This window comes from Tamandua tetradactyla, chromosome 9, assembly GCF_023851605.1.
Source record: "Tamandua tetradactyla isolate mTamTet1 chromosome 9, mTamTet1.pri, whole genome shotgun sequence".
NCBI lineage: Eukaryota > Metazoa > Chordata > Mammalia > Pilosa > Myrmecophagidae > Tamandua > Tamandua tetradactyla.
In genome coordinates, this window is record NC_135335.1 from 19,849,144 (window position 1) to 19,864,679 (window position 15,536).

Genomic DNA, 15,536 nt, shown 5'->3' on the forward strand with positions numbered 1-15,536 from the left:
GCAAGGCTTCTCTTCTTTTCTGTGCACCCTCTGCTGGTTAACGTGATTAGAGACAAGAAGATGTGTGACTCCCTAGAAATAATTTTATACCCAATACTGTTTCTTCAGAAGTGGTTCATCTAAAGATTATACCCATGGAACTATTGTGCTCCAGAAGAATATGAGTAGGGTTGATTTCCAATGGTAATATGAATGAGGAAGGTTAAAAGATAATAATAATAATGATAATAAAAGTTACCTTTCTTGGGTAATAGTCATGTGCCCGGCATGTACTGTGCTAAGCAATTTTACATGCATTGGCTCATTTAACCTTTAAAACAGCCCTATGACATAAGTACTCTTATTCTTATTTTATAGATGAGAAAAGTGAAACTCTGAGAAGTTAGGCTATTTGCCTGGGATTGTACAGCTAGCCTAGTAAATAACAGAGCCAAGATTCAAACCTAAGCTTATCTCTGAGCTCCTATATGTAACCATTATGATGATATTCTGCCTTCTTAAGATATCATTGGCACAACTTCTGGGATTTTTTCACTCACTCATGTTATCTCTCACTTTCTGTATTTCCCTGCCATTTCAAAGACAAAAGGTATAAACATGCCTCTAAAATATATTATCTCACCACAGGAATCTTATCTGTGAAAACATAGAAGGTTTGTTAAGAGACTACAAACATGTATTCTCCTGCCAGTCCCAAAATCCTATACAGGAACCCACGGTTCCTCCGACTAGCTTTTCTGCAGCTTCATCACCAGCAACAGAGTGGTGTGTTCTGTGATGTCCTTCTGCAGGCAGAAGGTAAGAGACTGGTGGGGACTCAATTGGAAACTTAAATAAGGTTAAATGAGTTTAGGACTAGGGGATGAGAGGGAAAACATGTTATTACCAGATTTTTTTTTCTTAAATTTTTATTTTGAAATAATTTCAAACCTAACAGGACAGTTCCAAAGTAATACAGAGAGGGTAGGCAACAGTGGCTCAGTGACAGAGCTTGCCTGCCATGCCGGAGACCCAGTTCAGTTCCAGGTGCCTACCCATGTTTAAAAAAAAAAAAAAGCCATACGGAGAACTCCAACATATCCCATCCAGAATACCAAGAACCACCAGTTTTAACATTTTGCCACAGTGGCTGTCAGTCCATCTCTCCATCAATCTATTTAGCTATCTATATATCTATATCTATATATTTTATTTTCTAAACATTTGAAAGAGGGTTGTATACATCATTCTCCTTAAATACATAATACTTCATGTCATTTTCTAAGAACGAGGATATTACCAACCACCTGAAGTTAACAAGTTCAAGAAATTTAACATTGATATAAAGTTTACAGTGTATATTCCAGTTTTTTTCTTTGTCCCAATAATGTCCTTTTGGGCCTTTTCTCCTCCATTATTAGATCCAGTTCAGGAGCATGTATTGAATTTAATTGCCATTGTCTCTTTAGTCTCTCTCTCTCTTACGGAAACAAATATAACATGAACTTTCTCATATCAACAGCTCCCAAGCATATCATTCAGTGGGATTAATCACATTCGCAAGGTTGCACTACCCTCACCACCAACCATTACCATAACTTTCCCATTACCCTAAAGAAATCCTGTACCTATTATGCCTTAACTCCCCATTCTCTCACCCCCACCATAACCTATAGTCTACTTTCTGTCTCTATGATTTTGCATATTTTTGCTCTTTCATTTAAGTGGTTACATACAATATCTCTTCCTTTGTGTCCGATTTATTTCACTCAGCATGATGTCTTCAAGGTTCATCCATATAGTAGCATATATCAGAACGCCCTTCCTTTTTTAAGGCTAATAGCCTATACCACGTTTTGTTCATTCATCTGCTAATGGACGTTTGGGTTGATTCTATCTTTTGGCTATTGTGAATATTGCTGCTGTCAATATCAGTGTTTAAATATCTGTTCAAGCCCCTGTTTTCAATACTTTTAGGTATACATCTAGAAGTGTGATTGCTGGGGTCACAGAGTCGTTCTGTATTTAACTTTTTGAGGAACCACCACATTATTTTCCACAGCAACTACACCATTTTACATTCCTACCAACAGTGTACTAAGGTTTCTATTTCTCCACATCCTCACCAGCACTTACTTTCAGTATTTTTAATAACAGCCATTCTAGTAGGTATGAAATGGCATCTCACTCTATTTCCCTAATGGCTAATCATGTTCAGCCTCTTTTCATGTGCTAATTAACCATTTGTATATCTTCTTTGGAGAAATGTCTATTCATGTACTTTACCCATTTTTAAATGTTTGTCTTTCTTGAATTGTAGGAGTTCTTTATATATTCTGGATATCAAACCCTGATGAGATTTCTGGTTTCCAAATAGTTTCTCCCATTCTGTTGGTTGTCATTTCACTTTTTTGATGATGTCCTTTCACTCTCTTGATAATGTCCTTTAATGCACAAAAAGTTTTTAATTTTAATGTTTTAAAAACATTTTTTTGATGTTGCTTTTGCTTTCCATGTAAAGTCTAAGAATTTATTGCCTAAGACAAGGTTTTGAAGATCTTTCCCTGTGTTTTTGTCTAAGAATTTTATAGTTTTTAACTCATATATTTAGATCTTTGATCCTTGTTGAATTAATTTTTGTATGTTGTGTGAGGTAGAAGTCCACTTTCATTCTTTTGCACATGGATATCCAGTTTCCCCAGCACCATTTTGGAGAAATTTTTCATTCCCCATTGAGTAACCTTGTCTGCCTTGAACAAATTTGCCATAGATGTGTGGGTTTATTTCTGAACTCTCACTTATTTTCCATTGGTCTTTATGTTTGTCCTCATGCCAGTACCACACAGTTTGGGTTACTCTAGCTTTGTAATAAATTTGAAATTGGAAAGTATGAGTCCTTCAACTTTGTTCTTCTTTTTCGGGATGTTTTTTACTCTTCAGGTCCCTTTCCCTTCTGTATAAATTTGACTATTAGCTTGTCAATTTCTGTGAAGAAGGCCTTTGGAATTTTGACAGGCATTGCATTAAATCTGTAGATCACTTTGGGTGTTTTTAGCATCTTAACCTATTAAGTCTTCTGTCACTATATCTTTCATTTACTTAGGTCTTCTTTAATTTCCTTCAGTAATAATTTGTAGCTTTCTGAATACAAGTCCTTTACATCCTTGTTTAACTTTATTCCTAGATATTTTATTCTTTTAGTTGCTACCATAGTTATTACCATCTTTGAGCACTATAAGCTACTTAGTAAAGAACTGTTTTTAGGACAGTTACTGTTTTCAAGAGAGAAATTGTGACTGTACTTTTCAGCCTTGTAAAACAAAACTAATTATAGAGTTTCGTAAGCGAGAAATTCTATAAAACGTGGATAGTAATATCCTAAAGTGATGGTTGTGAAGATTAAGAGTTAACATATATAAAGCACTTAAAACAGGGCTTTTTGAATGTGCTAAACATGGTTTAATTGTTAGATGAAACTATTATATATTTTCCATTTTCTCACTAAGCTGTTGCTTAATTTAATTTTTTTCTTGCCTTCAAATCAGTGATTTTTGTTGTTGTTAGAACTAAAAAATTTATAGCTTATTTCCACCTCTTCTCTAAATACTTGAAATATTTAATCAGATGAGGTGGAACCCAGTATAATGTACAAGGCTCAAGTTGAGTTTAATTATTTAGTTTTGTTATTCAGTAAGTGACAAGCGGGCAAGTAACTTCATCTGGGACTCAGTTTCTTTATTTATAATAAGATTATGGCAATCAGCATTGTGTAGCGCTCTACAGTTTACAGAGTACATATGGTATAGTATCTCATTTAATTCTCTTTTTTAATTGTTAAATTTAACATATACAAAAAAGCAATAAATTTCAAAGTACATTATAACAAGCAGTTATAGAACAGATTTCAGAGTTGGTATGGGTTACAGTTTGACAATTTTAGGTTTTTCCTTCTAGCTGTTGACAATGGAGACTAAAAGGAGTATCAATATAATGATTCAGCAGTCATACTTATTTGTTAACTCCTATTTTCTCTAACTTCTCCTTCTCCTTTGATCTTTTTCCCAGTCTTTAGGGGTTTTTAGACTATGCCCATTCTAACTTTTTCATGTTGGAAAGGGCAGTTGATAATATGGGATGGGGATGGAGCTAATTGATGTTCCAGAGAGGCTGACCCCTCTGGGTTTCAGGATTTATCTGGCCTAGGAACCCCTCTTGAGGTTGTAGATTAGTAGAAAGTAATCATAGTGCATGGAATTTTTATAGAGTCTCAGAGCCCTAGGCGTTCTTTTAGGATTGGCATGAATGGTTTTGGTTGAGGTTTGCAAACCATAGTAAATAGCAATATCTAGCCGAAGCTTATATAAGAGTAGGCTCCAGAATAGCCTCTTGACTCTATTTAAGCTCTCTCAGCTAACTTTTTTTTAAAACAACAAGAAACTGTATTGAATTACAAATTTAAAAATGAATGACTTAATTTAAAAGTGGGAGTAATTTTACTCCTTTCTTAAACTCATTCTTTCCAAAAATGCACTTTATTTTTTAAGTAACAATGCAGTAGATTACTTTGAACTCACAAAGTAAAAATGGGCTGGTGGCAGGGGGCCAAATTTTACAAGTATGGGTCTTAACATGGATGTTTAAATATTGTTTTCTGTATTATATCAAACTGATTTGCAATAAGACATGGGGAAAAAAGGGGGAGTGGAGGGGAGTATCAGGCATGGACTCAGGTCTCTTTAGCAGCATCTGACAGAATGCACATTGAGTGGGATAACATGTAGCCTTTGTAACAGTGGCCTTTCAGAGGCACCAGAGCAAGTGCACAATCACAGAACCTGATAGAACAAATGTACACCCCACAACAAAAAGTACAATTTAACTGCCAGAGCTGTATATAAGACAGCTTGCATTGCAGCCCATACCCAGTCTGTTCAACCTCATACAACATGTAACAGAGAAAATCAACAAATAAAACTCAGGACAAAAATATTTACCTTCAACCTCCATATGGAAAGACCACAGCTTTAATAGCTTATACAATCCTTAAGCTTACTCCTAGGTCAGTGTGGATTTCCAAATCAAAGTCAAGTCTTGAACTGTTTACATTAACTACTTTATAATAAAATGCTAACATTTTCCTCCCAGCATGTCTTCCTATGAAGGACAAAAATGGTCGAAAGCTTTCATTCTTTGCCTATGCTGGCATTTATGAAAAAAACATACTAAACTATGACAGCATTCTTCTGCAAAACTAAAATCAATTACAAAATGAAACAGGCAAACAAACAACAAAACCCAACTGATTTCAACAAGGTAAAGTCATGTTTCCAAAAGTAAAATCTATTACGAACAAGTACATGTACAAGAAATTACAAGAAACTATGATCATGGTTAGTTACAATTGCAAAATATCTAATTATCCCATACTTGAGAACACTGCAATTAAAATCAAATTCATATGCTGATTCAAATATATATACAATTCAGATAAGCTGGTCAAGTATTATTTGAATACACATCATATTTGATAAACCTAAAATTATATTACCTTTTCTTCTTCTCTGATATTTGCAGGTACATGCCAAAATGGAAATAATGTAATTTCCATTTACGTATAAACAGAAAAGAATAGCATTTTTAGTGTAATGTTTCATACTGTAAAAAAGGTGAGGTACATTTTCCTTTAAGAAGAAAAGAAAAAATGGAGTGCCAACAGTTTAACTGATAAAAGTTTAATATCAACTTACTTATAAAAATGAAAAAAGTATTCTGAAACAGATACCATACAATTATTATATGGTCTCCCTACTGCTGTCTGAAACAGAAGGCATTTAAGGAACGGATGTTATGTCAAAAAATAGACTAACCCAAGGGATGTATGCTGCTTTAAAAATCTGATTTGTCAGAAAACTAGTTGCTTGGCAGAGTTTTAAAGCTAATTACAAAATCCATTTTCTTAATAGTCCAGACATCTTGCCAATTCTCCCAACTCAGCAGAACTTCCATCGATTTCCACATTTCTTACAGACAACAAATGTTGTCATTAGTTCATCAGCACTATGGGTTTATACCTGAATGTAAGTACAGTTGTTTTTACATTTGCCACATGTGAACAAGTTAGTCTGGGTTCCACCCGTTTTGGCCATTTGATGCTCTCTGATGGTTTCTTCGGTCATGTATTTCTGCATCTCTTTGAGCTCATAACTAGCCATTTCCTCTGCTGTCATTCTAGCAAATAAGTCAGGAGAAATATTCCCACACAGTACATTTTTCCCTAAATTTGGATTCTTTGCATCCTTAAGATTAGATATCCTACTTTGTACTCTATTTTTGTATCTCATGTCGGTATTCCTTATTTCTTGATATATAGCTTCCTCAATTTGAGATCTTAATTCTTCCTTATCAGCTCCAATAGCAATGTAGTCATCTCCTGTTTGGAGAGCTGCAGCAAGCATCTCTCTACACTTTAATTGTGCAAAATCAGAAGTGCTTGGTGCCCGAGGAAAAGATAAAATGTGAGTATCTCAAACATTTGTCTCATCCTTTCTGCTGCTTATGCTGCCACTGGAGCTACTTTCTTATCTTGCATCAGGGCTGTTCTGCAATGTCATGGGAGGTTTTTTTTTCTTTTCTTCAGAGCCTATATCAGTTGACAGTCCATCTAGTAATTTTTCCCAGGATTTGAGGAGAGACTTTGCTAAGGATGTAACTTCTTCATCTGTATTCTGCTTGTGAATAGCATTAACTGACATTCCTATTCTCTTGGACTGCAATAATTCCAGAGTCCTGGGAATATTCTTAACCTCCTTCAGCAAATCCAGTACTCCAGCCGCGTTCTTGTTCTTGTTCACTCACTTGGCGAGCCTCATGGGGCAGGCCCACTGATACCTTATTTTGTTACAATTTGTTCTAGTTTGCAAGCTGCCGAATGCAATTTACCGCAAACAGAATGGCTTTAAAAAAGGGAATTTAGGGTGCATGGTAGTTTAGTGGTTAGGATGCCCGCCTTTCATGTGGGAGACCCGGGTTCGATTCCCAGACCATGCACCCAAAAAAAAGGGGGGGGGGAATTTATTAAATTGCAAGTTTACCATTCTAAGGCCATGAAAATATCCAAATTAAGGCATCAGGGGAAAAATGGCTTAACTCCAAAGAAAGGGTCATTGAAGTTCAGGTTTCTCTCTCAGCTGGGAGGGCACATGGCAACATCTGCTAGCTTTCTCTTCTCCTTTCATAAGGCTTTCCCAGGGGGCATTTTCCTTCTGCTCCAAAGGTTTCCAGCTTTGTGGGCTCTTTTGGTTCTGGTGGCTCTAAAGCTTTTTCCATAATGGTTACCTCTTAAAGGGCTCCAGTAACCAACTCTACCTTGAATGGGTGGTGAGATATCTCCATAGAAACGATCTAATCAAAAGTTACCATCCACAATTGGGTGGGTTATATCTCCATGGAAACAATCAAAAAAGATTCCACCCAGTAATACTGAAAGAGGATTAAAGGACATGGCTTTTCTGGGGTACATAGTAGCTTCAAACTGGCACATAATTTTTTTCCCCTTTTGGTCAGGAAGGCATTGTCAGTCTCACGGTGCCAGGGCCTGTCTCATCCCTGGGATACATATCCCATGTTGCCAGGGAGACTTTCACCCCTGGATGTCATGTCCCACATATCGGGAGGAGTAATGATTTTGCTTGTAGAACTGAGCTTAGAGAGAGGCTACATCTGAGCAACAAAAGAGGTCCTCTGAAAGTAACTCTTGCATATAACTATAGATAGGCTTAGCTTTTCTGCTACATAAATAAGCTTCACAAGAGCAACCTGCAAGATAAAGGGTTTGGCCTATTGATTTAAAAGTCCCTAATGTTTGAGGCAGTATCAGAGTGGTAAAGTTTAATGGATCTATATTTTTTCTCCAGTCCCTCAAGGGACTTTGCCAATACCTTTTAATTATATTCTCAGCATACTCTAGGATGTATCTGGGCATTATATTAAGCTACAGAATTAGAAACCCTCATTCCCCATTCTGGCTCCATGTGTTTTGGTTGTTTAAATGATCTAGACAGGTTGAGTTAGATTATATGCTACAGAAAATTTAGGTTTGAACAAAGTAAACCTTTTTTCCTTTGGTGTCATACCGTAGGTGAAGTTCTAAAATATAGACAATGTCCTCCTTACCCCTGTATTCTGATTTACCTTAGTAGTGACCTGATCGGCTTGGTTCTTACCTCTAATTGAAGCCTGATATCTTTTTCAGTTTCATTAACAGTTGCTGTATGTGACAAGGCTGACATTCAGACCTGCAGAACTCCTACTCTGAGTCTTAGGTGTCACACAGGTACCCAAAATTCCAGGAAAATACCACATTCTACATATATAGCACAGCCTCTCAAAATCTAGAAATAACAATTACAGCTCTGGATTAAATGTGCCTGCTGTAAGAGCTTACAATATAGGCCCCAAATTTTCTTATAAGTATTTTCTAAAAGAAACCATACAATATTTACTCTTTTGTTTCTGGCTTATTTTGTATCATGTATGCCCCCTTATTTGATTCCTGTAACAGCCTTGTGAGTTAAATAATGTCAATGGTTCCAGTTCTATAGATGAGTGAATTGAGGCCTAGAAACTTAAATGACTTGTTCATTGGTTGTATTAGGAAATGCAGAGCTGGGATTCATTCTTTAATTCAAAAACAAACAAAAATCTGCCAAGAGTCCTTTGAGCATAGACATGGATGCAGTATATATAAGATAAAAGTCCCTAGCCTTAAGGAAATCGTTTCAGGGGGAGAGAGTCAAGTAACCAGGCAATTACTGTGCAGTAGAATCAATAATATAATGGGGCACATAATAGGTTGATATAGGAGCAAAAAATAAAAACATCTTTCACAGACTTGGGGAGGTTGAGGGAAGTGGTTTAGGGCAATTTTCTCTGTAGAAATGACCCCTTAGGAGCGACCTAAATGACAAACAGAAGTAGAAACAAATGGGGAAAACTTTTCCAAAGAGAACAGCATGTACAGAGATTCAGAGATGGGACCAGGGATTTGTTAGTGGTTCAGTATGGCTGGAGCACAGACAAGAGGTGTATTGACCAGAGATGTGGCTGACGAAATTAGCAGTCATGTAAGGTCTGAAGTGTCATGCAAAGGAGGTAGGACTTGTCCTCAGGACACTGAGAAATGTGTTGAAAGGTTTTAAGCAGGAGGTGACTTGATCAGACCAGTGTTAGAATGCGCACTCAGGCCACAAGAGAAGAAATACTGGATTTTGGATGGGCCCACATAAGAGACTCCTTCATAATCCAGGAGGGAAAGGTGGCTGACTTAAGATGGTAATATTGAGAATGGAGAGAAATGTATAGCTTATCAGATATTAAAGAGAATTTACAAAACTTGCTGATTCCGTAGCCAGACTACCTGAGGTCAAATCTTGTCTCTGTAACTTATTAACTGTATAATTGTGGGCATGTTACTTAGCCACACCTCAAATTACTCATCTATAATATTAGTAGCTCTTTCAGAGAGTTGCAATGAGAATTAAATGAATTAATACTGGTGAAACCTTTAGAACAATGCCTGGCACATAATAAACACTCAAAAGTATTAACATTTTTTAAAACTGGTGTTTGATTAGATGTAGTGGGCAAGGGAGAAGGAAAACAAAATTGACTCCTAGTTTTTAGGCTTGGGCAACTGAGTGAATGTGTGATATTTCATTTTGATGTAGGAAGCATAGGGGAAGTTTTTTGGAGGTGGGGAATGACGAGTTCATTTTCTGGAACGGTTGCATTGGATTTGCTCATAAGACATCCATGTAGTTATGCAGGTTATGGCATGTTTAATATCTTAGGAGAGACCTGGCAGAGGTATGGATCCACGAGTCATCAGCAAACCTTTGGTAACTGAAACCTTGGTAGAGACCAAGGTTGCCCGGGAAGTACCCATAGAATGAGAGACAGTGGCTCAGGACAGGCCACTGTCTGCTAGGTAGTGCTTAGGAGAGGTGAACCAGTTGCCTCTAAAGCAAGACAGTTGGCTTGTTTGCTTTGGGCAAGCAGACAGCTTATCCAAGCAGTGCTCTAACCACAAGCTGCTTCTATAAAATCTTTTTAAAACCCTCATGTGAGTAATATATATATATATGTATATATACATATATGTGTGTGTGTGTATATGTATGTATATGTGTATATATGTTTTTATACATATGTGTGTGTATGTATATATATATAGCAAGTATTTCACCCCCAACTCGGTCAAGCACTGAATTTACCTTAGCAGGCAAGACAGACATAGTCCCTGCCCTCACAGAGTTTAGTACAGTGAAAGAGATTATAATACAGATAGGTAAGTGCTGTGATACCTGCAGAATACTTCTCTGTGGCCTAAGAGCACCTAATCCAGTCTTGGGGTGTGGTGGTGAAAGGTTTTCTGAAGGAAGTGATATCTAAGCTAGACTTGAAAGGATAAGAACAAGTTAGGCAAAAGGTAATGGGAGAAGATTCCAGACAGGCAGAAGGAACAAATTTAGCCTTCTACTTCACCACTTTGTGTGTTTGGGTTTCCCAACAGGTGAGGCAATTCCAGCCCATTGTTGTATCCTGTCAGCCTGCAGCCCCTTCTTCACAGAGCGCCTGGAGCAGGAGAGGCCAGCTCAGGGACGGAAGGTGGTGCTAGAGCTGGGGGGCCTGAAAATTACAACACTAAGGAAGTTGGTAGACTTCTTGTATACCTCAGAGATGGAACTGTCTCGAGAAGAAGCCCAGGATGTGCTTTCTGCTGCCCGTCAGCTCCGTGTATCTGAGCTAGAATCCCTGCAGCTAGAGGGTGGAAAGCTGGTGAAGGTCCCTCAGGGCCGAAGACTGAACCGGGAGTGCTTACAACCTCCAAGTGCTGCACCAATCTCTGCCAGGGTGGTGGCGTCCAGCCGCCGCCCTCGAACTCCACTGCCTGTTACCCAGACTCCCTGTCCTCCTGGGACAGTAAGATTGAAGCCCTTGGGGAAGGAAGAAGAGCCCCAGGAGAAAAGCACCCAGAACACAGAAAGCTTGTCTGGCACTCTTCTGCTCAAGAGGAGGGCCAGAGCCTGCCCAACTCCACAAGAAAAAAGCTCTTCACCTTCAAGCCACAGTCAGGGGCCTAAGGAGAACAAGTGTGACCCTGACCTTGGCCCTACAGCACTCTCCCCACCTAGTTTGTACCCTTCTGTGGACGAGCGACTGTTGCCCAGAAAGATCAGGCTGAGTCGCTCAAAGCCATCTCCTGATGTCTGTACATCTAAGCCTCCCAGCATTTTAAGTGGACCCAGCTCAGTGACCACAGTCCCTGGTCGCCGTCTTTGGCGGCAGAGGAGTATAAATAAAGAAGCACCAGAGGACAAGCAGAAGCTGGGAAGAGCTAGTCCTCTACAGAGTACCCCAAGTCCATCTGGTCTTGGAAAGACAGGTGGGAACAAAAAGCGGAGCCCTGAAGGCAGGGCACCTAACTCGGACTCTGCAGAGGAGGGACAGGTTGGGAGAGTGAAACTTCGGAAGATTGTCAATGGGACCTGCTGGGAGGTGGTGCAGGAACCTCCCCTCAAAGACTATCAGGATAGCCCCCAGATCCCAGAACCTGGGGAAGATTTAGAAGAGCCTCCAGGGACTCAGCCTTCCTCAGTTAATGAGCAGGGAATGTCATCTGCTCAAATAGACCTATATCAGGACTCCCCTATGTGCTCCAGACTACAAGACATTTTGCTTTCTGCTGGCCACTCCCCAGAACACCCAGTGGTGAAGTCTGAGTTTGGGTCCAGTCCAGAGCTGGTAGGGAAGGTACCTGTGTTGGGTCTTGACTGCAGAGAACCCTACACTTTTGACACAGCCCTGCTTGGGCAGCCCTGTGAAGCTGAGGAGTACCGAATCACAAGTGCTGCTGCCACCAGTGAGCTGGAGGAGATCCTGGACTTTATGCTTTGTGACTCTGACATTGAGCCACCTATAGGGTCTCTGGAGAGTCTTGGAGCTGAGGGCTGTAGGAGCCCCAGTTATCACCTGACAGAAACAGGGAAGAACTGGAATGAAGGGGAAGAATGGTGTTTGCCAGACTTGGAACTCTGGCCCAGGGAGCTCACAGGATTGGAAAAGGAACCTGTTTGTCAGAACAAAGAACCAGTTGAGCCTCTTAGTCCTCTTGTCATGCCCTCTGAGAACAAAGAACCAGTTGAGCCCCTTAGCCCCCTTGTCATGCCACCTGAGATAAGTGAAAGGGAGGTGCTTTCAGTGGGAGACTCTTGGACTTCAGAACTTGAAATTACCACGTCCCAGCCATTGGATGGTCAGGGAAACAAACTTCTTCACGTCGACTCCCTTGATCTTCCCCAAAGGTCCTATGGAGACCTCTCCCCTCCCTGTTCAAACTGGGTTGAGACTGGGCTGGAAGTGTCCCTTACTATGGATGAGATATTGTACCCTGCTCCAGAGGCAGGCAAGGAGATGTTTGGCAACTCTGAGATTCTCAGCCCACCTCCTGCTAGTCCTGAAGAGGAAGAAATTGATGTGGTGGACTGGACAACGGAGGGCAGGCCGGTACCCACCAGCATTCCCTCTGTATGGCCTGACCCTTCCTCAGAGTCAGAAACAGAGATAGATATACTGACGTAGTGGAAGGGGGAAGGCAGGTTCAGGGCCCTGGTGGGAAATTTTGGCTAGCAAAAGGTGTACTGGCAGAGGCTAGCACATGCCCTCTCCTCTCAACACAAGAGGCAGGCCTTTCTAGGTACCTTTGTCCCCTCCCCAGCCTTTGGAACCAGGTAGTAGTTAAGTAGTACCATGGGTGGAAAATTATGAACTTGAACCTTTTCTCCGGTCTATTTTCCAGTTAGTGACAGATAAGTGAAACAATACACAGTGGTCCCCAACTCCAGTGAGCCAGAATTAACTGCTGAGGATAGCTCTCCAAGGTCATGAGGCTAATTAAGTAGAAGTTGAGAAAGAACATCCTCTGTGGCGTGGATTCTGTGTAAAAGGAAATGTCTCAGTGTGGGGGTGTTAGTGGCAGAACATTAAACAGATGGGAGTGAAGAGATGTGGTCCAGTACCTTGTATGTGTGTATGTGTGTGTGTGTGTGTGTGTGTGTGTGGCTTTCTAAATGCCATCATGGGAAGTCTAGCCAAAACTTCCTAGGGACCCAGGGAGGTGTACTTCCATCATCACTTCCAAGAAGTGAGTTGAAAATATGTTGTTTTTTAAAAAAATAAATTATTTTACTTTTCTCCCGTAGTTTTTGCAAGTGTTTCACATGCTCTACTAGAGACCCTAGGAGTTCCAGGTTAAATGGGCTATGAAAAATGGGGAAGGGAGGCACCCCTTATCATAAGATTAACTTCTACTCTCATCACTTGAATATTCAATACCAAGAACGTTTATTAAACAAACCAAACCTAAGAACTTGTACAGTGCCTTCATAGACAGTTGCCTCACAACTGAACCATAATTTCTTGAAGGGAAGAAACAGTGGCTTCAGGTACATGACTGAAGTTTGGCCATGTCCCATCATAAATGCTCCAACATCACCAAGGATAGAAGGCTGCAAAAAATGAGGGGGGGGCAGGGTTAGAAGAGGGATCCAAGCAATCCTAAGGCCCAGAGAAGGGTGTGCCCCCACCCCCATCACAAACCCAGAAGCTTAAGGTCTGCGTCTTTCTCCCAAAACAATTTCATTTAGCCTATAAAGTAACTGACAACAAGCCAAAGCACTGTATGAAGCACTAGGGATAACGACAAGATCAAATCCTTGCTATGAAGAATAAAAAGTACTCTAATGAAGTGTTACCAGTCACCTGGGACCACTAACAGTACATTAAGAAGTTACAGAAGGGAGGTAGGGGAAGCATACATGGAGTGACACGAAAAATTTTTGCTAGTAAAGAGGGAAGATTGCAACTCCTACAAATATAAAAGCATCGAAATTTTTAATTCATCCTTAATAAGGGTAACTAGCAAAATTTACAGTCAGTTAAAAGAATGAACACATTTGCCATCAGAAATGCAGAAATGAATTTTCACATAAATGCAAAACTGGTTCAAATCCACAGGGCAATAATCAGCTGCATCTCCAATGGACACAAATTATGTTTTCTGTAAAGAGTCACTTGTATTACTATCAGCATTCTACAATTTAACTCAAAGACAATGAAAAATGGCAATTAAAATTAAAGGGCATAATAGATAAGAGACATTTTTGGCAATAAAAAGAGAAAGGGGTATTCCTCAATAAAGGAAACCCCGAGATTAAGAAAATGCAAATCCTCTGTGGAATCAAACAATAACCCCCTCCCTCTCCCCTAGTCTCCATTTCAGACCTCAGCGTGAACATCTGTCCAAACTTCCCTATGAAAGGTACTTCTTCAGCTCCTCCACCACCTTCTGAGGCTCAGGAAACTTGAGTTTACGGGGAGGCCCTTTCTTAATCCCAGTCCAGAGCTCCGCACCTGAGAAAAGACAGAATAAAGTGAAGCTACTTTGGGAATCTACCAACATCTCTCCAAAATCACTAGGTGGCCACGGTTTGGGACCAGCGCTTCCTCGCCTCAAATCCCATGCCCTTCCTTCCGCAGACGCGAGAACCAACTCACTGCTGCCGTCCGGGCGCTGCAGCATCACCTCGAAGCTGCCCCTCCGGGGCTTGGCAGGGTTCACCTTCACTGCAAGCTCCGGGGCCTCCAGGCGCAGCGCCTGGCTCAGGGCCGCGGCGTTGCGCCCGTAGACGCGTCAGCTCGTACTAGGAAGAGAAGGGGAAGATCAGGGACCGGGGCCCTTAGTTTGCAACGCCCTCGTCCCCCGTGACGCTCCCGCCCCTCACCAATGCTCGATAACCACGACTGTCTCCTCCACTCCCTCCTTGCCGCCTGCCAGCTTCTCGTGCTTTTCGGCCGCCGCGACCACCGCCGCCTCGGCCTTCCGCTTCCTCCCGCGGGAAGCCATGGCGCCTGAGACCCTGCCGGGGAGCAGAGCCGACCTGGAGCGGAACGAGGGAGAAGATGCGACGCCGAACGGGAACAGGGGACTGACGCTTCAAACTCCAACCCAGAGACCACGACTCCAAGAACAATACCTCGCGGGAAGGGGCGGAAAGCGTGGCCGGCGAGCGCCGGTGAGGTTTGGAGGCGGGACCTTTGGGCACAACCACTCTCTTCGCGCGAGGGGAGTGCGCGCACCAGACCCAAACCAAAACGCTCTTACGGGGGAGGTGGGGGCGGGGACGAGGTCGTTTTGAAAACCTACCGCGGTGATTAACAAAAACACCGACGGACAGACTTTTCCGTACCGGGCGTCTGCTACATGGTGGACGCCGCCCAGCGTCCTCCTTGGAATACACAGGCCAATCCCAAACCAAATCTTCCAGCGTCAGGTGATCCGCACTCTGGGGTCATCGGAACCAGCCCTCACGAACTCTCGCCAATTCTGGGACCAATGACCACCAGTATTGGTGGAACAACAGGACGGGGTTTCACTTAAGGAGATGGACAATCCACCTGCATTTGCTTTTCTCTTATAAGACAAACACACAGAGGCGCAA

At 41.3% G+C, this 15,536-nt stretch overlaps 2 protein-coding genes and 1 pseudogene across 3 annotated transcripts; 1 reads left to right on the top strand and 2 right to left on the bottom strand.

Annotated features, from left to right (window-relative positions):
* Nucleotides 1–611: 611 nt before the first annotated feature.
* BTBD18 (BTB domain containing 18) lies at nucleotides 612–13,179 on the top strand. The gene is made up of 2 exons (XM_077116206.1): nucleotides 612–798; nucleotides 10,550–13,179. Exons 1-2 carry the CDS (start codon nucleotides 675–677, stop codon nucleotides 12,616–12,618), a joined length of 2,193 nt encoding a protein of 730 aa, XP_076972321.1. The 5' UTR covers nucleotides 612–674; the 3' UTR covers nucleotides 12,619–13,179.
* Nucleotides 5,852–6,848, bottom strand: LOC143646316 (transcription elongation factor A protein 1 pseudogene; annotated as a pseudogene).
* Nucleotides 13,180–13,363: 184 nt separating the features above from the next.
* Nucleotides 13,364–15,431, bottom strand: SELENOH (selenoprotein H). 2 transcript variants are annotated; one of them, XM_077116214.1, is made up of 5 exons: nucleotides 15,242–15,431; nucleotides 14,820–14,975; nucleotides 14,593–14,738; nucleotides 14,320–14,448; nucleotides 13,364–13,544 (listed from the first exon to the last, which is right to left on the bottom strand). In XM_077116214.1, the coding sequence occupies exons 2-4, from the start codon at nucleotides 14,939–14,941 to the stop codon at nucleotides 14,348–14,350; spliced, it is 369 nt and encodes a 122-aa protein (XP_076972329.1). In that variant the 5' UTR covers nucleotides 14,942–14,975; nucleotides 15,242–15,431; the 3' UTR covers nucleotides 13,364–13,544; nucleotides 14,320–14,347. The 2 variants fall into 2 exon arrangements, with proteins under 2 accessions (XP_076972329.1, XP_076972328.1); XM_077116213.1 differs by lacking the exon at nucleotides 15,242–15,431 and adding an exon at nucleotides 15,072–15,162.
* Nucleotides 15,432–15,536: the final 105 nt, after the last annotated feature.

Excerpts from the sequence above, each read along its gene's own strand:
- BTBD18 (XM_077116206.1), top strand. The coding sequence starts at position 675 with ATGTATTCTCCTGCCAGTCCCAAAATCCTATACAGGAACCCACGGTTC. Across the intron at positions 799-10,549 it reads TGTCCTTCTGCAGGCAGAAG|GTGAGGCAATTCCAGCCCAT; the intron begins GTAAGAGACTGG and ends GTTTCCCAACAG.